Here is a 21,758-nt window from a genome sequence, read left to right on the forward strand (position 1 = left end):
GGATCTAGATCGGGGATGTATGGGTTAACATGTGTCTACCTTTGATCACCCTAATACCAGACATTCACCCAATAGCTATTGGAAATGATCACAATTAGATAATTATTCACTTTCCTTTACCATATTCCTCAAAATATCTAGTAACAGCTTCCCCTTTATCACCTTCTTACTTTACATCTTTCCTCTTCTATCTTCTTTTTCTTTTCTTCATCTTCTTCTCCTTCTTCTAATTTCTTTTTTAATAAAACTGAAAGGGGGGTCGTGACTGGGAATTCTATATGTAATAAACACGGTCATGTATTTATTTGATTTTATTTTCTTTAGAAGTCCGATAAAAGGTTTTCTCTTTTCGATCGAACCTAGTATGTTCGAAATTAAAAAATTAAGAAATGGAAATTATATTCCAATATAATTAGGCATAAGCTGATAGCTTCATGAACATCCCCACCAGGGGTGAAGGGTTCCCACTCACGACTTATTCTGTGCATCACATTTGTTGCAGCTTCCTTTTTCCTCAATCAGTTTTAGATTGACGAGCGGTGACAGGATTCGTTGTTATGGCAACAGTGGTTGCTTTGGCAACGGCCCCCTTTTTCCAGTTTTACAATGTTCTGGCTATGAAGACGATGTCCTCTATATACAATTTCACGAGCTTGTCCTCTGTTTCTGCTTCTCGTCTGTCCTGAAAAAATTACAAGATATCTTGTCGTTTACTCTTGAAGTGAGATTTTTTCTGATAATTTTCTCAAAATGACGTCTCAGTTGATTATGTTCATATATTATAAATAAAGGTTTCATTAATAATCCCACAATACGGAATGATTGGTTTCTCATGAAACAGTACACAAGGAGGAGTTTACTCTTAGGAGTGGGTTTCTTTTCGGATGATTTTCTTAAATACGTCTTAAACGATTTTCTTCATATTCCATAAGGTAACTTATTTGCGTAAATTATATCTGAAAATATTTATAAGCGTTAGTTTACTTTTGAGGGTAAGTTTTCTTCGGAAGATTTTTTTTTTTTCTAAAGAAACGTTTTATAATTTTGTTCGTGTTTCACAAATAAATGTTCCAGTAATAACTGCAGCATAATATGATTGAATTTAAGAAACTGGAGCAAGAAAGTTTAATTCGCTGACCCGTATACCTTTTATTATTTATGCGAGCGTGGCACTGCATAGTGAGCAGACAACTTAACATTGCAAGATCTGGCCTTTCATTTGGTGTTACAGTTAATTCACAATTTATCGTACTTCATTTCAATTATTTCACAATTTCGTCGTACTTCATGCCAGTTATTTCACAATTTATCGTACTTCGTTCCAGTTATTTCACAATTTATCGCACTTCGTTCCAGTTATTTTACAATTCGTCGTACTTCGTTCCAGTTATTTCACAATTCGTCGTACTTCGTTCCAGTTATTCCATAATTATTGTACTTCGTTTACAGTAATTAATTGAAATTAGGGAAATTTGAGCACAACACCCTATGTTATGTGGGGCAAGTTGAAGGAAAAGATTAGAGGGGAACCGTGCCGTTACACCTACTGCAGATGAAAGTAGTTCTGTGTTGTCGACCTATAGTAACGATAGAGTGCAGATAATTATTAGTCTGTAACATTGGCGGATTAAACCAAACGTTTTAGGGGGGGTCTTTATTGTAGAGTGGGATATGTTCCCCGAAATTCACCCCCCCCCCAAAAAAAAGAAAGGTAAAACGGATTCAGGAAAAGAGGGTGATAGATATAATTGCTACGGAATTTTCACCACAATGCCCCCTCCTCGAAAAGATATTTTGTCTACAGGCCTGGTTGTGGTTATGCTTTACTAAATATTTCGCTAGAAAAAATATCAGGTTAAACATATTTTAGAACGCTCATAATGTTCTGTATTTTAGTAAAATGAATTAAACAAAAGGACAAAAGAACTTACAAGTTACAACGCAAAACACGCTTTTCGGCGAATACCACACAAAGCGTATTTGTCGATATAATATTGTCGCGATCTACGACAATGTCCCTATGACATTTAAAAGTGCTAGTCCATTCAGCCGCTTTTCGCCAGAGCGAGATCGCAACCACGTTTTCAGTCGGTGCAATGTGGATTAAGATCGTTCTGCACTGGCCACGCTCGAATTCAGGGTTACAAATTTAGTTGATGTTGAGTTAAACATCCTTTTCAGCAGCGAGGCTATATGAGACCTACTCATTAACGTGGAATCCGTACCACAGGGTTACAAGTATGCGCAGCAGTTTTCGAATAGTCACGTGAAGATCTTCGTCGTTAAGGCCTCCAACACAGTCCGTCATAGAGTTCCACCTTTTTCTTTAATTCTCTTCCATTTAGAAGTGCAGATTGCAAATTCAGAACTGAAGAGGGAAAACAGCATTTTTTCTTGAGTTCCGATAGTTTTGTAAAATCTTTCTGCTAGAACGCGGAAGTTGTTGTTCAGAGTTTAGTCAGTTGCGCGTGTTGGCATCTGACGTTGCGTTCATGTCTAAATTTGTCTTCTACAAAAGTCGATTGAGGGGAGAATTATCGTGAGAACATCCTGAAGACACATAATAGTTACGATAAACTCGCTGTCGTGCATGGCAGAAGAAAGTGCCCATGCTTTGGCTGCTGTATCTAACTCGGATAATTTGGAACACACTGTAGAACCTCACTTATTTATTGAAATTTCACGTAAAATTGTAACACCGCGTCGTTCCGTTCAACCCATCTCGTTTCACACAATGTCTCCAACTGGCCACTAACCATAAGCTTAAGGACAGTATTAGGTTTTGACGATGCGGTGAAAAACGCAATGATCTCTTTCGTTGTTCCCAGACAGTTCCTCATGCACTGTACTGACGACGACCTGGAGATGGACAAGTTGAGGCTGGGACTGCAATATGAACAGTGCAGCGCGTTTGAAGCCTCCTTCTGGATCTCCTGCACTGCCCGGCGACTTTGAGAGGTCGTGACGGCGCAACCATTTGTACCAATACCAACGCAGTTTTTCGGGTCGAGTGAGAAGTCTCGTAGCAAAGATAGAACAATTTCTCCAATTTTTCCCCCAGTCAGTGAGAGTTCGGGCGGTTCTGCGTCTTTCGATTCCGAGCTCGAATCAATGATCTCACCTTTCAGCTCTGCTGATCGAGGATCAATGAAACCGAAGCAGTCTTCTCTTATTTCACCCATGTGTTCGTACCTTAGAATCAAAGACAGCTGAGATGTGTGCCAAACGATCGTAGTCTCATCAAACATAATAGAATAAAACTGATCCTCTCGCACTCGATTGACAATTTTGCAGACGTGATTTCTCATCCCCAACCTTCAATGAGGGCATTTTGTGTGGTTTTATTGGCAAAAATGGTCCTTTTCGATGCTTTCTTCCAGTGATTCTTTAAGAGATCGTCACTACAAGCCATTCTAAATTTGATCAATTCTCGAAAATTGCCCTCGTTGAATTTAGTTTCTGCACTGTCACCATCTGAAATCCAATTATCCGCACACGCACCGTCCCTGTGCAAGGGCGCCGATCCTGGGGGGCCGGGCCCCCCAAATCTCATGTGGGCCTCCTTATTGTATTTATGAATATACAATATTTGACATAATTTGAATGTAATGTGTCTTAAAATCCCCATATATATACATTCTGCATCTGAATACCCCCCCCCCCAAATTTACGGAGAAATCGGCGCCCTTGTCCGTGTGGCCTTGAAAAGCAATGCCTTGCCTTCCAAGGAATATCACATTTCCCAACATTAATTTCTGTTTGTCGCGATTTTGGATGACTTGTCTTCTTGACGAGTTGATTTGATTCTCGACTGATTTCACTGGTTCCCAGTAGTTTTTCAGAAACTCTTTTCCAACCTCAAGAGCGTTAATGTGATATTGTGCCTTGTTGTGAGTTTCTAAAATACCGTAGAAAGTAGTGAATTTATTCAAAGTTTTAATCTCAAGAGTTTGGAGAGGCATGTTTCTTCGATAGCCCCCCCCCTCCCCCCAAAAAACCGTTGCAAAAAGTGAGCAATTTTTACAAAAAAGATCCCTCTCCTTATGGGAAAGAACCAGCCATGGATAGTTTTCCAGATGTTCTGGCCTCAAGTAACATCGTCCTTCTTCCTGAGATTTATCTGATATTATGACTCGAATTATCGTTAGACGGAGACTATTTTTAAATAGAATTTAAAGAATTAACTCTCTTTTGAAATAATGCAAGAATGATCCCAAACTTTCGTTCGTGTGGCGGTAAGCTACGAGCGGCAGTGTGTGTAATTTTAATATTTTAGAGGGCTCTTGTGTGTGGGGGGGGCAATCACCCCCCTCGTCTCCTCCTTTAATCCACTACTGGTCTGTAATATATTAATAATAATAATAATAATAATAATAATAATAATAATAATAATAATAATAATAATAATAATAATAATAATAATAATAATAATAAAACTCACGTTGACTGATTTCGTTGAAACGACACAATTTTTGCTTCAGAAGAAGAAGCGTGCCTTTGCGCCCCTTCTGGGTCTACAACTGTTGGCCACGATAGGGCACGTATGAATATCTTGCCAAGGAGTTGTATTTATAGACAAGCATATCAGAAATAGCATGTTTCGCCCATTTTGATGAAAGATGATCATTTAGTAAGACAGTGGCCACAAAATTATGTGTTAAGATATTTTTTTCTTCAAAAACTGACGTTTAAACTGTACATTATTTTTATTATTCATTATTTTATTTACTATTTAAATTATTTATGGAAACGTTATTAGCACAGGAGCAAATAACGACATGGATTATCACCATTTCATGTCAGCGTCGAAATTTTAAAGTCTTTTTACTTAGTAATGTTCATAAGTCAGTTTACAAATCCCAGGAATTCGAATCACAAGTACTTTCATCGGCAATCAAACGAGGGTATGATACATTTTATTAAGATCTTTTTTTGATTTATTTTGAAGTTTCTTATCTCCTGTTTGTATTTTTAATTCCTTAGACTTAAATGTGTCGTGTAGTGTTTATTGCTTCTAGCGCAAACCGTTCATAAAAAGTTGATCTACTTCTTCATTGCAGGGAGCCTGATCTATAAGCTACGAGGAACAGATCCCGACGGTGACCCTTTAACTTTTGGTGTACGGGAACAAATTGGGAATGAGTTATTGAGAATAGAAAACCGTGGCACCAATGAAGCCGACGTTTATTTGAAGAAAGAGCTTGACAGAGAGGTAATTATTACTTTGCTATTTTCATTTGTAGTTCAAGAAATCTTAAATAATATTGAGATTTAAAATAATCACTGTAGGTACAAATGAGTATTTTATCACATAGTTTTAAATTGTTCCATGTTGTTCTAATTACGTTCATTTAATTATAATTATATATTATCATATAATTTACAATTTAAATACCATTTATGCATTATTATTGGGAGTACAAATTAGTTCGGTCCGTTTTCAGAAGATGGCTCTAGCTATTATGAATGTTTTGTAGTGACAGCTGATTTCGGTGGTTTCACAGAGGGTCGACATTTGTCAATAACATTCAGTTCATATCGCTTGAGTTGCATTAAAAAAAAAAAAAATTTACTGTGCTGAATATGTCAAATTTTGTTTAAATAAGCAGCACTTACGGAAGGTATTAGTTTTCTGCTTTAATTGGGACAAAAGTTCAGCTGAAGCACTTCGAATGCTTGTAGGAGTTCATAGTGACAACGCTCCAACTGATAAATCATGTAGGCAGGGGTGCCCACAAGAGGGGGCTATGACGCAAACTGCGTCATCAAAATATTGAGGGGGGGTAAAATCTATATAAATATGTTTGAGGGGGTGTAAAATTAATCGAAAAGATTTTTTTCATGGAAGAACACCTATGGATAGACAATTGCGGGTGGGGGGTGCGTCATGGACATAAGGGGGGTCACCACTGATGTAGGGAATGATTTCTTTCAAGAATGGTGATTTCAGCGTTGAAGACAAGCCTCGCTCTTGTCAACCAAAAAAATTCGAAGACAAAGAATTGGAGACATTACTCGATGAAGATCCGAGTCAAACGCAAGAGGAGCTTGCAGAATCATTGGGAGTTACGCAACAAGCGGTTTCCGTACAATTGAAATCCATGGGAATGATTCACAAGCAAGGCAATTGGGTACCTTAGGAACTGAAACAGAGAGATGTTGAAAGGTGATTTTTCACTTGCGAGCAACTGATTCAAAGGCAACAAAGAAAGGTTTTTTTTTTTTTTTTTTTTTTAAACATCGGATTGAGACGGGATGAAAAATGGATACTCTACAACCACAAGAAGAAAAAATACTACGCTATGCCCAATCAATCGCTGCCATCGACCTCATCAACACCAAAGCTGAATATTTATTAATGGTTTGAAGGTTATGCTGTGTATCAGGTGGGACCATGCTGTGTATACTATGAGCTCCTACAACCTGGCGATTCCATTACAGGCGATCAGTATAGACTACAATTGATTCGTTTGAGCTCTGCGTTACGAAAAAAAACGGCCTCATGTCGCAAAAGTCGTAAAAATTATTTGGAAACGCTCCAGTGGGATATTTTACCACACCCTCCGTGTTCGCCGGACATTGTTCCTTCTGATTACTGGTTGTTCCGACGGATGCAGCACGATTTGGCAGGTCACCGGTTCACGTCTTTCGCAGAAACCGAAATTTGGCTTCTAACTTGAAAATCGCCTCAACAGACGAGACATTGTTTCGAGATGAAATTCGAAAATTGCCTGAGAGTAGTAGCCAGCGATGGATAATACTTTGATTAATCTGTTCGTTCATTTTGTTCTGAAATAAATGCATTTTTGATCACAAACAAACGGACCGAACTACTCCCAATATACTGGTGCCATGCGAAAAGTAGTTTGAGAAACGCACATTTACTTTACCGAAATATAATGAGTGGTTGTTTTGGTAGGCCTGCTGAAGGTGCTATAAAAGTCACTTAAGGTGTGGATTATTTGTAGGCTTGAGTTACTTTATCTCTTACCACAGACAAAACTAGTTACCCCAAGTTTTAGCGAAGATATGATTCTTATTCATTATGAAATGTTAATAAATAAGGTATCGTAATTCATCATTTTCTTATAAATATATATTAATTCTGTGTATCTAACTAACTTTTTTTATGCTTTGCTGTACAGGTAAAAGATGAGTACCCGCTGGTACTGACTCTGACAGATGGGAAACTGGGAGAAGGGAATTTTATAACACAAAGTCTTCTGCTGCTGGTGGAGGACGTTAATGACAACGAACCAATCTTTAAGCCTTATCAGTCGACGCTCACAATCCGTGAGGACGCTCATCCAGATGTTCTCACCACCGTCGAAGCTACGGACAGGGATGAAGGGCCATATGGACAGGTAAGAGAAGGCAATGCACATTTGAGATATCAAAGACCTGATAGCGGAATAAGATGATTTCAACTTTTTCTTTTTAATATACTCTTCATAAGTAGAAAGAAGAAAGGTATAGATAGGGTAGATAGTATAGATCTTTTTCTTTTGTAAAAATATTTCAAGGAATTTGAGAGCATTTTTTCACTTACCAAATCTTTTGCAATCCATTTTATACAGCGCTTGTACAGATCAAATTATATAATAGACGGTGGAACTACTTTCTATTCAACAAATAGTTTTAACACATCACTCTCAGACTCATATAACACAGTCAAATGAATACAGGATGGACATAAAGTCTCTCCCTGATAACAAACATTAATAACAAAAACTAAGAATGATAGAAACATGCGGTTTGCGGTAAACTATTAGGGAAACTTAAAAAGGGTTTTTTTTTTTTACCTGATTTAGAGAATTTCCACAGTGTTGCAATATCACGGGCAGGCAAATTTTTAACCCAGTTGTATTCGGTATGTCCAGTTCACGTGATGCGCAACGCAAGTATTTTTGTGGGCTTCGGGTTAAAGCAACACGAACGAACAACTTCCACACGTTCCTCACTACCACTCGGTCTACCGCTTCTATCACAATCTAAAACACTTCCTGTTGCAATAAACTTGCTACACCACCCCTTTATGCTGTTAACATCTGGTGGCTGCTGTCCATACTCTCTCCTGAATGTTCGTTGAACTGTGACAGGAGATTTTGTTTCAAGATACCGCAACACACACTTCGCTTTCTGCTGTACTGACGCCATATTTAAACAAATGACTGTCGTGCTGCTGTCAGCTGCAGTAGATGGCAGCAAAGGCTGTTGCAAAATCTTAAGTATCATACAAGCGATGCTTTCAGACCGTATGCTTCTGACATTCTTTGTTTCTTGTTATTAATATTTGTTATCAGAAAGAGACTTTATGTCCACCCTGTATAACTCTTGGATCAAATCTACATCCCATACAAATATATAAATGAAAAAGAAATTTTCATGAAACAAATGTAAAGTACTTTCAATATCCATTAAGTAAAGAAGACTGAAACGATACATTATTAGAGAATGATATAAATATCAAATATAGAAATATCATTGATACCGTTAGACACTATTTTGAAATAGCTTTCCTACTTTTAAAAAAAGGTTAAATTTCGTTTTAACAAAACAAGTTTAAATCAAACAGGTACCTGGATAGCGCGAGCCATAATTAATTCTTGCATAAGGAAAAAAAATCTACACACAACTGTGAAAAAGAAAAACAACATTAACCTTTAAAAAAATATTATAATAAATGTAAAAATATTCTCAGAGTAGTAAGAAAAGAAGCAAAGAAAATGCATACATAAAAAAAATTACATCGGATAACAAACAAAACCCGATGGCAAATAGTAAATAATAAAAATCTAGAAAACAGGAAATGGAACTGTAAAATTAATCAGCAATGACCAAGTAATAACAGATATATACCATATTTCAAATCTACTTGTTAAGTATTTTGCCAATATTGGTAGATCATACTCTTAGGAGCAGAACTTAAAAATTGCACTACCTCTAAATGAAAGGTGCATTTCGTCATCCCCCCCCCCACCTTGGAGTTTCGAAACAAAACCTATGCGAATCGTTTGTGCTACGTTTGTGCCGGAATGTACCGCAAAAATTTTCGTTTGTACCACTTTCCATACAAAGTTATACGAGTTTTAAAGTGAATCTTTGAATACTTTCTTCTGGTATAATACTGTCCGTTTCAAATAGCAATACTTTACAATGTTGATACTTTAAACGGAGTAAACTGATTTGAGCGAGACATGGAACATGAATGGGAAGAAGGTAAAGTTATTGAAAACATAACGGAACACTTACATGTTAGTAGGAAGGTTGTTTCGAGAGACCGAAACGCATACGAAAGCAATATAAACGTCGATTCAAATACTCTGACGAACTCACTTAACGGAAAACTCGGGAATTATGCAAAATGTAAAAAATTGAAATATTTCGCTCTCTGTTAGATTATTGAGAATAACATCACTATTAAGAATATTATCAAAACTATTTCGAATATCACCAAGAACAATTAGACTATTCAGAATAACATCAAGTCAGTAGTAGCAGTAGAATCAAATCTAATTCCAGTGGTTGAAAAAGAGTCATTACTTTCAGTACAAGTTGCACTGTAACCAATAACCGTGAAAATAAGTGCCTCCTACTATGAAAAATATACGGTTTACCGTTTTTCTAAAATAATGGTAGGAAACCGTTTTCCTGTCAGATGCTTGTGTCGAGCATGCGCATTGGAGAGAAAAAGCACATGTTCGAAGTGAGGATTGATGGCGCGTAGGTTCAGATGTCTTGTGCTTTGTTTTGTTTTGTTTCTTTCTTTTGTTTGTTTGTTTAGTGTGTGGTTTTCTGGTATGATATATACAGTAATAGTGTTGAAGATATCCTGGAAATTCAACATTAAGCAAGGTAATGTATGGGAAAGCACCATGTTAATATTTGAACTTTGTTCGGTGACAAACAAAACTTTAGTTGGGTATCGTGGCAAGCAGATCGCTTCAAAGTGCAACGATTCGAAACCAAGAAGCTGCTGGATGTATAAACTAAAGTCTTATGATAATGTAGCCAACTACGAGTGGTGGTGAAGCTAGAATTAGAATCACAATGTTAAAATACTAAAAAAAAAAAAAAAAAAAAAAAAAAAAAAAAGAGGAAAAGTGCTTCGTAAATTGCCGTACTTAGTACAACATTACATAAATTGTGTTGCATCAACTGGAATTTTTTTATGTTACAGAAATAAAAGTACACTGTCTCTCGTGCGTGCCCGAATGAGGGGCAGGGGGTCGCTCCCCTTGCTAATGTTAACGTATTAAATTACTTAATACAAATAAAAAATATCAAATGTAATAGGGTATATAGTAAATTTTCATCGGGCACCCATGCTGTCATTATTTTTTCTGGATAAATGAATTGTTAGTTTTGAAAAATATTTCTGTAAATGTTTTTATCTTTAATTTTGTTCTGAGTACCTATAATCTGTTCTGGTGTCTTGTTAATACATTTGAGCGTTTAATAAATATGCAAGAGTTTGATACTCTGGAAGTTTGGTGACTTTTTTTTTTTTTTTAGCATTGATGCCACTGTTAGATAATTATGCAAACACGTATTTATTAATTTGGGATAGCGGATACTGGATACTGTAGGCAGTGTTGTGAGAAGTCATATGGTTTTACACTTGTTTAGTCGTACTTCTGGTCATTCTAAGCTATGTTGTCGGGTGCCTGCTTAGTTATCTGAAACCGTAATAATACGACTAATCGAATGAATCGCTGATTAGAATATTTGAGGTCTATTAGTCTACTGGTACTCATAGCGAAAATACATGCAACAAAGCTAGTCTTAACACTGCAACAGATCGATTTATGAATATCTTAAAAGGACATGGATGTTTGTTCCAACTACATCTTCAAAGGGTGCGAAAACTCAGCTATAAAATTCAAGAAGTTTTTTTTTTTTTTTTTTTTTTTTGTATGTAATATCGAATCCTCTCCTGGTGGTTTGTTCAATACATGACAAAATTGGTAATTTTGAAAAGAAAAAGCAATGTATGTTCAAGATATCAGAACAAGGGTTCGATATTACAAACTAAGAATTAATTTCAACTTTTATTCTTATGGATATTATGCACCTCGCAGGTGCAACGCTTCTATCGTTCACTTTTGTGTTTTCTTTAGTTAAGTAGTCTTTAACACCAGTGGATCAGCGTGCACTCTATTTGCATCCATCCAGGAAAAATTATTGCTAGTCAATGTGTGTACTGATACAGTTTCCAGCAATTCGATGAAAATTGGGTCAATATATATTGCCCAGCAAGAATTCTTACTGGATCTAGCAAGAGGGCATGCTGGACCGACAAGGACCTCTAGATAGGGAATCGGTGTGATAATTACCGTAAATCTTGTACGGTAATAACACACCTGTGCTTTAAAAAAAAAACGACCCCAAAAGATTATGGTAAATGACCGTAAAATATACGGTACCAAATTTGTTTCTAAACACGGTCAATATTATTTTGCTTCTAAATATACGGTCTGCCGTTTTTATGAAAAAACGGTGGTCCGTAAAATTTAGGGTAATCGGATGGCAGCGAGAGTTGACGGTAATCGGTCAGTAAATTTAAAGCGAAATTTTTTACAGTGTGGCTAGAGTTGTCTTGACTGGAAAACCTCTGAACAAAGTCTTTACTGGAAAACCAATCGGACCATTAGGTAGATCTAGGCGCAGATGGGAGGACAATATTAAGATAGATTTGGCAGAGATAGGAATACAAAGTAGAAACTGGCTCCAATTGGCTAAGGATAGAAGTCAGTGGAGAGCTTTTGTGAACGCGGCATTGAACCTCCGGGTTCCATAGGCCATAGAGTTAGTTAGTTAGTTGGCTAGAGTTTGATCGACTTTCAGCTCTCAGCTGCTGAAAACTTGCAGAATACTTCTGAAGCTCTGAAAAATCTCATAAGATTGGTGCAAGACAAGTGCCCCTGGTCTGGAAGGTTTGTGAGTTAGACTATCCCTTTACAACCAATAAATTAAACATATATATATATATATATATATATATATATTGGGAACATTTGTATTGTGATGCATGTATATTAACAAGGCCAAACAATTCGAGCGTTGTTAAGACTTAAAAATCTCTTTATCCTGTTTTATTTCAATTTCAGGTTGTGTATTATTTACAAGAATTGGATGGTGATGATGATATGTTTTCCATTACAACGACTAATGGAAAAGGTGTTATTAGATTAGTTGGTCAGTTGGACTATGAGAAAAAGTTCCTGTATCAGCTTCGAGTATTAGCAGTTGATAGAGCCAATACTGGAAAGGTAAAGATTTTTTTATTATTGTTACTCTTGCACTTTTCACATATAAATTTACTGATTTTCTTTTTAACGTTTTACATTAAGTTCGAAGTCCATCATAAAGTCATTTAGAAGAAATTATTACATACTCAATCTGTGCGCTTTAACTGTGCTCATAATAATATAATAGGTCACAATGAACTTAGGAAACAAATAGATCAATAAGTGTTTTTTCAACATTTTTTATTATTAATATTCGTTCTTAACTATTACAAGAAATAAGTTGAATTCGTAATCAACTTTTAGAATAGCTGAGTGCCTACTGTGTTCAAGAGTAGACGAGAAGGAAAATATTTGTTTCTAAGAAGTGCCTATAATTGCTGGATTTATAATTTCTTTGAACCTATAGATAAAATGGGGGGAGTACTCATTTTCTTTTAGATATATATGTGTAAAACTTTTCATCATTATTGATTCCGTTAAAGTATTATAATTGTATAAAATTTTTGAGATTATTCATAATGTACTTAGAAATTACACACACACACACACACACACACACACATATATATATATATATATATATATATATATATATACATGCATACATAAATACATAGACACATACACACACATACACACATGTATATTTGAACATGTGTTAATATATTAGACTTATCGACTATCGACTATGATGTGTAGTATTATCTCCGCCAGAAAAATGTATACACTGTTTTTTTTTAAAAAAAACTATATATCATATTTCTTAATTACATTTAACATGTGCTTCAAGTAAGCGTATGTTTATATTAGATGTTCAAAATGTTGGCAGCCAAACACTTAACAGAACGACGAGCGGTCTCTGCAGCTATAGCAGTCAATGTATAAATGGAGACCGATGCACATGCCTCTGTAATATCGAAGATCGTTCCATGTGCCTCAAACTTGTCAACAATGCATTTGATTGTTAGGCTGGTTTGTAGTTCAGTACCAAACTCCCCTCTCCACTGACGCTGCACTTCGATGACATTCCCAAACCTGATAAAACACTTCAAAACGTACTTACGTTACTCGAACATAAAGCGTACTCCTTCCATTTTCTTATATCACTAACCGTGCTAACAGTCCCGACATCTGTTGAGCAAAAAACCGTACTACAACGTAATTTTAACTGAAAACAATTGACAGTGCCGACATCTGTTGGGCGAGAAAACATACTACAATATACTTAAATTTCAGGACAATTATAAATGCCAGTATTCTAATACTGGATGACAAAGAGTTTATACATTTTTTGACGGACTCTGTATAATAACCATGTATTTACTTCTATAAATCATTACCCATAATTAGATATTAGTATATTTTGTAATTTATCGTATAATATACAGTAGACACTTCTATATAAATAAATACACATATACATGTAGATTTGTATACAATCCTACATTCTTTAACTGTGGCCCTATATATCACAACAAGGCACATATCAATACAAATTTCTTCTTTTGAACATTACCTAATGTGGACGTATTCATATTTATAACTTTTTTCAGTCAATACAATAGCACTTTTCTTCTCAACCAATACCAATCATCACAAAAAGATTAATCATATATTGTGGATATGAAAGTTGACAGGGATATACTACGGTCAAAAATTTTTGAGAAACATCATATTGAAAAGATGTCCGGAGTATAATTAGGAAAGAACTACAAACAATGGGTAAATGCAACAAGTTACATAATGCTGAACTTCTTACTATGCTTAACTTTGAGAATATCATTTAAAAACTATTGAGTCAGAGTTTGAGATGGACAGAACATATCGGTCGCAGATGGTAAATGGTTCTCGTCATTTACCCTCACGCGTAAATTTATACAAAATTCATATATTTATTTGCAAATTCGAGTGACACAAATAGGATCACCAACTATCGAACGAGTTGTAGCCCTGGAATGAGTTTTTAATCCTGTTTGATTGGCTTCAAGAAACATATAAGATAATGTAGTTAAATTGAACGACGATAAAAATAAAAATCGAGACTATAGGACAAGAGAACAAAAGGTGTATTTGTAAATTAAAGGAGTATTTGTAAATTACTTAATGCTTTGAAGACAAATATGAATTCGGAGATCATATCTCAATAATCTGCATCCCAATTATTTCTTATCTTTGATTTAAAAAGTCATCAATACCTCCCTGAGACGCTTCTTTCGAAGTAAGTTCTATACAAGTGGTATATACCTGTTTGCGGAGGATATAGAATAGGTTGCCAAATCTCTGGTTAAGTAAGACGTAGAAAGACGCTATAAAGGATGTTAGAAAATTGGATAATAATAACATTTCTGATCGAATTGATTTCAAATAGGATAGGATTAACTTGCTGAAATTATTTCAGTGATATAAATCTTCAGATTGCTTGACCATATAATTAGTGATGTCATCGTCAAAGATTTTAGATATACCTGAATACTCACATTTTTAGTATGATCACTTATTAGTAAATGTATTAAACCGATTCATTTTGCATTTCTTTAAGCACATCAACAATTTGCTTTAATTATTAATAATGTTATTTTAAATCCACAGGTGAACACAGGAACTGCTGCCATATTAGTTAAAGTACAAGACGTTGAAGATCAGCCCCCAGAATTCCTCATTGTTTCCCCAGTCACCCGAGTGACTGAGGATGTTCGTGTAGGGTCACCTGTTCTTCAAGGTAAAGTAGAATTATTTCTTGTTAGTATCTTTCTTCTTTAGTGACCAATTGCTAAACATACAGGGTTAGCATAAATGATTCATTTGTTTTGAAAAGGCTATATTTTCAAAAGTATTACATGTACACATATGAAAGATATAGGAAAAGAACCACAAACTCATCAGGTGGTAGCACGAGTTCATTATCTTTCCGATCGGGTGTGGCAGTGTGGCAATACGAGGTCGAAAATAGAGAGAAAGCAAGAAAAAAAGTTTTTGTGGCTTGAATATGCCAGATGTTCGTGTGTTATAGCTGTGCAACGCGCTTCCAGAAGAGAGTATGAAGAACCGCCATCTAAACAAAGCATGTTGCAGTGGTATGAACTTCCGCATCACTGGATTGGGGGTAGTGATGAGAATGACCTAGCTTTGTTCCCCTGGCCCCACAGATCTGATTTAACGCCTTGTAACTTCTTGTGGGACTACGTTAAGGACCTTATTTACGTACCCCCACTACCGCAATCCTTAGTCGAGCTTAAAAAACGCATCCATGTTGCAGTGCAGACAGTTGACAGGGTTATGCTACAAAATGTATGGAATAAGCGTAAGTATCGTCTGGACGTGTATCGTGTTACCAAAAGAACATATATTGAACATTTGTAGAGGGTATATAAACTTGGTGAGTTAGTGGTTCTTTCCATATATCTTTCATGTGTGTACATGTAATACTTTTGAAAATATAGCCTTTTCAAAATGAATGAATCATTTACGCTAACTCCGTATTTTGGCAATCAAAAGCAATAAAATATCGAAACACCATGAATTAATTTATAATAATAAAATTCGGTTACTAAAATACAAAATAATTTTAAAGTAAAAAATACGAAAGCGTATATCCAGAAATTATATTGGAAATGTTGGTAGATGTGTAATATACAAGATGTTCAAGTGGGTTATCGAGTGAACGTAGATGAAGGATAAAGCACTTACTTCGTAATTGAAAGGTCCAAAGACTAAGAACTGCGCCAGTATTCTTAACTAGGAAGTTTTTGGTTTTCTTCAGTTGTACTGGGTGGTTGTAGATACGGTGTCTTTAAATACAGGCTCTGGTTATCTTTCTTCTTACGTTTCCATTGTAAAAAGTCTCTTTTTCTAAAAAGAAAGTAAACATTTCTTCATCTTGTATTTATTGGACTTTGTTCTGTTGAAACTATTAATCATTTTTATTGAATCCATAATTTTAAAGTTTATTTCTTTTTTGTTATTGTTTGTAATAGGTAAGCTTTACCGGGTTATTATAAATGATTGCAGCAATTTCACAGCTCTACAATAACTGTATTACTGTGTATATTGCAATAATTTTTTTCACACACATAGAAAAACTCAAAAAGTTTTTATTAACAATTACAAATGTTCGATATGTACCCCCTTAGTGATTCGACAGTCATCAAGCCGAAAATCAAGTTTTTCCCACACTCGGCGCAGCATCTCCCTATCAATGAGTTCAAAAGCATTGTGGATGCGGGCTCGCAGTTCTGGCAGGTTTGCTGGTAGAGGAGGTGTGAACACTGAATCTTTCACATAACCCCACACAAAAAAGCAAAGGTCTATGCATGAAGTTAGGTCAGGAGAGCGTGGAGGCCATGACATGAAATGCTTTCTCGGCGAATATCGCCATCTTGCCTCACTGCTCACTGATGCGCTCTCGTGGGAGAAATCTGAAATACACCTGCAACAAACAAAACTCTTTAAGTTTTTCTACGTCACTGTTGAGTTTTTTCTACAATATCTCAATTATTAGAGCTACAGTGAATTTATGAAATCGCTCCAATCATTTATAATAACCCTGTAGTATCAGCTAAAAGAGTTGTTTTTATTTATTGTAATAATTAGTAAATATTAAGAAAAGTACCGGTCCTAATAAATCTTTGTGATACTCTAGATGATATAGCTTTTCAATGCGTATGTTGTTGTTGTCCCATTTGAACCTATGTGTCATATTTCAACTCTTGTAAGCGATTTTTAAGATATAATTTAGTCCGCGAAATTTTAAGAAAATACGCTCTTATTAAGAATGTTTAAGATCAAGATGACGTAACCTCTCATACCATAATTTTCCATTTTATTTCTGTGAAACTAAATCAAAAACCTTTGTTAAATCAATAAATACTCCCCAGGAATAGCCTTTTCACCTAATATTTTGCGTGTATTCTACATAACTAAAGAAAAGTAGCTGTGTTTGTCGTTCTTTCTTTCGGGAAATCATTTTGGGAATCAGATATCATATTATATTTTTGATCATAGCCCTATTGTGTAAGTTGATTATAAATTGCTAATTCTATGATTTTCGACAAAACTGAAAGCTGTGAAACTAGTCTATAGTTACCTATATCTTCTCTGGTTCTAAAAAAAATTAGATTGCTACATAAATAAAATGTAGGCTTCTAAACATTTCGCATTTCTTTGCCTGCAGATATGTTGCCTTACTTAGTTAATCTTGTTCTTAAGGTTTCTTGTTTTAGAAATGTAAACAAAAATTACAGTCCTATCTATCTCTTTTCCTATTAGGCGATGCAAAACACATGAACTTTTGGAACTTTCGTATGCCGTGTATTTGCTAGTAACCCATCGGATATAACTGATTCCCAAAGTATAGTTTTTACGGGATTGTTTGCGTAAGATTTTCGTTTTAAGACTAAGTAATGCATTTCAAGCTCACAGTCAGCAGATAATAATAGGAAAGAAAGTGTAATATGAAGTTTTAGAGGGCACATGCCATTTCTTTTGAATGATTGTTAGGAATAATTGACAACGATGGAGATTTAGATGGGACCCTTCCTAGCTGGAACCTGATTCATTTTGTACTTACCATTCCATTTTGATATTTTATTGTCTGTTAAATAAGCCCGGTCTTGTGGTGTCGCTCTGTAATCCAGTTCTTAGAAGCGAGATAGTGTGGTGAAAAAGGGCCTAATCTGTGCGAGTGGTCTGTGCACCCACCAATTACTCTGGTTCAAGTTCCGATGTGGTTCGAAGCCCACATAAATAGTAGGTCCTATCATTCATGACCTTGGTGTTGGATAAGGACGTAAAGTAAAATCAACCTTTTATCAGCCGGCTGTAACATGCTTGGCTTCTAGTGAATTCTATAAATTCAACGGAGGCCAGCACAAGGATTATTAATAGATATCGTGGGAAATATAATACTAATTTTAAAGCAACAATTTTATTAACATGGAAAGTATATGCTTTTTATACACGTTAAACAAGTAGTGAAAATGTAACGAAGAACAACAAGTAATATAAATATTCAATATCGAAATCGTAATTTAAATACGGTATCTTTTATATACTCTAAACCATTAATTTCGTAAAGTCTCAAGACGAATAACAAGTTTAATAATTTTAATTGTGAGCACAAATGATTAGTTTGCATAAGGCCTCGTGGCAGGTTCACAATTTAGAAGTTTTAAATCTCCAAAAATATATTTATATGAAGCCTTTTTATGCCGGGATGATACCATAAGACTTCCTTTCCCATTTACATCGATTCTAAAAGAATATGATTTCTTACATTATATAAATTATAACCTATTATAGACGCGAGCTAAACTACATCTCTACGTCTTACCTGCTAGATCCAAAGTGAGTCAAATTCGTAACGGCCCGGCTTAGTTCTCGACCTGGTACCGAAATTGCCCACCAGATGGTAGCTCACTTCAGACATAGGCCTATCAATGCTAGACTATCTCTCCCTCTATGTCATTTTATCTTTGCGCTCTTACAAATGTTCTTATACAAAATGTATACAAAAAACATTTATTGGGACTATTACGTTACATAATATATCCTACCCCTCTCTCTATATATGATACTAACCTTATTACAAAAGGAATAGTCCACAATAAATGGAATATGAATTGTTGACCAAAAATTTTCTACTTACAGTTTTCCAGAATCTTACAATAAACTACTCTCTTACATATTACATCTTATTGCCATGCCTGCTTTACAAAGTATTAGGAGGATATGGAATACTTCTCTCTGCAAAGAAAAAATAATAAACCCACAAAAATATCTAACAATGATTACAAGGTACAAATACTTATTAAGATTCATTATTGTTATCAACATAAGGTTTAATGTGATTTACGTGTCTCTTAATGACAACACTAGGTTGATCACATTTTCTTAACCATAGAGTGTTTAACGTAGGTTTATTAATGACCTCAAATGGCCCATAAAATAAGGGGAATAATTTAGGAGTATAATGTTTAAGTAATGAAGCCTTTTGAAACTTCCTAACCAATACCTTCTGACCTTCCGAATAATTACTAGGTTCTCTATTTTTATTATAACATTTCTCCTTTCTACGCCAGGCTTTATCAATGTTGATGATGACTCTCCTCAACCTTTCTTCTTTATCCGGCGCCTTAGTTAACTCGTCGAAGTCTATTTCCCACAACACGTCCAAAGGTGTATATAGTTTTCTGCCAAGAAACAATTCAGATGGCTCGTATCCCGTACTCTCACTCTTACTGCTGTTTAAGGTGAATTGGATTCTGTCCAACAGTTCAGCCCAATTATTTTGGTGTTCATTACAATAAACACGGAGCATGTTCTTAAGCACTCTATTCACTCTTTCACAAAGGTTACTGCTAGGATTGTACGGAGCTGTACTCACATCCTGGATACCTAAACTAAAGAGAAATTGCTTCATATGATGACTACAGAACACTTGAGCACGATCATGTATGATTTTCTGAGGCTGTCCAACTAACATGAACAACTTCATTAAATGTTTGCATATAACCTTGGAATTCAGGGAACGCAAAGGTTGAAGCATGACGAATCGTGATGCTGCGTCAGTAATGACGAGGATATGACGATAAGGTCCAGAATTTGGAAGCTGGCCAACAGTGTCTAAATACCAACTGTTGTTTGGCGTAGTAACTTTCCTACTGTAGTAAATTCCTTGTTTTTTTCTGTTGGTGTCCTTGCAGAGTTGACATCGCTGACATCCTTTCACGTATTCTCTGACGTCACGGTATAAGGTCTTCCAGGTACATCTTGAGGCTATTTTCGCTATCGTCTTGGAATATCCAGCGTGAAATCCGCCCATCTCATCACAGTGAAAATATTTCATGATAGGATATACCATTCCCTTAGGAATGACTATCCTCCAACCATGGTCTCTTCTGCCTCGGGTCTTCTTCATTAAGATTCCGTCCTTAAGACAGTATTCATCCGCCCTTTCACCTCGCCGCACTTCTTGGATAATATTCCGTACTTCAGGATCTTCCATTTGATGTTCTTTTAACGGTTTACTAAACAAGGGTGAACTCCAAAAATTGGCGAAACTAAGATTGACTGGTTTCCCTTCGAATTCTTCAATTTCATTAACTGAAGGATCATTAGTATAGAATTCCACACCATTGTTCGTGCGCGAAATAAAATCAGATAAAAAGTTCTGCTTACTGCGGAGATAAACAACCTTGAAGGAATACTTAGATAGTTTTTCAATTAGTGTACCATACTTACGTTGACGCTTATGATTCCGTAACAACCACGTGACTGATGAATTATCACAAAAAACAGTAAAGGGTTTTATAAGATACATTTCAAATTTTTCTATAGCTAAAAGAAGAGAACGTAGTTCAAGTTCATATATGCTTTTTGACCAATCTACTGATGAAATATTCTTAGAAAAAAATGATACGGGTCTAAGAAGGCCATCATCATCATATTGAGAAAGTATAGCGGAATGTTTCTTGTAAGTACTATCCACATGAATGACAAAAGATTTATTCATGTCTGGTAATTGTAATACAGCATGTTCAACAAATGCTTGCTTAATATTATTATAGGCTTCATCTTCCCTCTCACCCCAGTGAAATTTAATTTTATTGGATCTTAAGCGGTGAAGAGGTTCCATGATTTCCGCATAATCTTTCACGTATTTTCGGAAATAATTAAAAAACCCACAGATACGATTTACACCTTTCTTATTTTTGGGCTTAGGTAATTTAAGAATTGTGTCAATCCTATCCGGATCAATTCTAGTTTCTCCCGCTTCAAATTCATAACCTAGGAATTTGATTTTAGTTTGGAAGAGTTGTGTTTTCCTTTTTGAAACTGTAATTCCCCATTTTCGAAAACGTTCAAGAATTTCCTCTAATACTTTTTTATAGGTTTCAATATCGGAGGCATGAATAAGGAAATCATCTTGAAAAATTTCAAGATTTTTACCTACTAAATCCCCAAAGATTTTGTACATGAAACTAGTAAGAACATATGGGCTCAAACGAAATCCCATTGGGAGAACTAAATGTTCTAATAAACGGTTAGGTGTACAAAATGTAGTATATTTTCTACTACTCTCAGAGATAGAGAACTGATAGAAACTTTGCTTTATATCTAATCTTCCGAAGATGGTATCCTTTCCTAAATTCGCTATAGTAGCTTCTACATGCGGGGATGGATAACTATTAACCCTTACTTTCTTGTTAATTTCAGAGTATGCTATAACAAGTCTAGGAGTACCGTCCTTATTGTGAACTAAAAAGCACGGAGACGAATAAGGAGAGAAATCGACCTCACGAACCACTCCCTTGTCAATAAGCTGATTTATATAATCATCAAGAGCTTTAAGTTTAGGGCCTGTAATTTGATATGGGGGGAGACGTACTGGAGTTTCATCCTCCATTTCTATTTCATAAGTGAACCCTTTTATTGTCCCTAGTTGTTCAGTGATAACATCACTATATTTCTCACAAAGATTTTCAACATAACATGGTAAATCTGGGTATT

General features: G+C 35.5%; 1 protein-coding gene across 2 annotated transcripts in view; it reads left to right on the forward strand.

The window, feature by feature from the left end:
• Positions 1 to 21,758, forward strand: part of Cad88C (cadherin 88C) — a 331,106-nt gene that overhangs the window by 228,664 nt on the left and 80,684 nt on the right. For both annotated transcript variants that reach the window (XM_081729422.1, XM_081729423.1), the window contains 4 exons: positions 5,061 to 5,212; positions 7,146 to 7,364; positions 12,111 to 12,272; positions 14,841 to 14,970. In XM_081729422.1, coding sequence (XP_081585548.1) covers positions 5,061 to 5,212; positions 7,146 to 7,364; positions 12,111 to 12,272; positions 14,841 to 14,970 — 663 coding nt within the window. The remainder of the gene's footprint in view (positions 1 to 5,060; positions 5,213 to 7,145; positions 7,365 to 12,110; positions 12,273 to 14,840; positions 14,971 to 21,758) is intronic.

Source organism: Thermobia domestica, chromosome 10 (genome assembly GCF_964235325.1).
Source record: "Thermobia domestica chromosome 10, izTheDome1.hap1.1, whole genome shotgun sequence".
NCBI classification, from domain to species: domain Eukaryota; kingdom Metazoa; phylum Arthropoda; class Insecta; order Zygentoma; family Lepismatidae; genus Thermobia; species Thermobia domestica.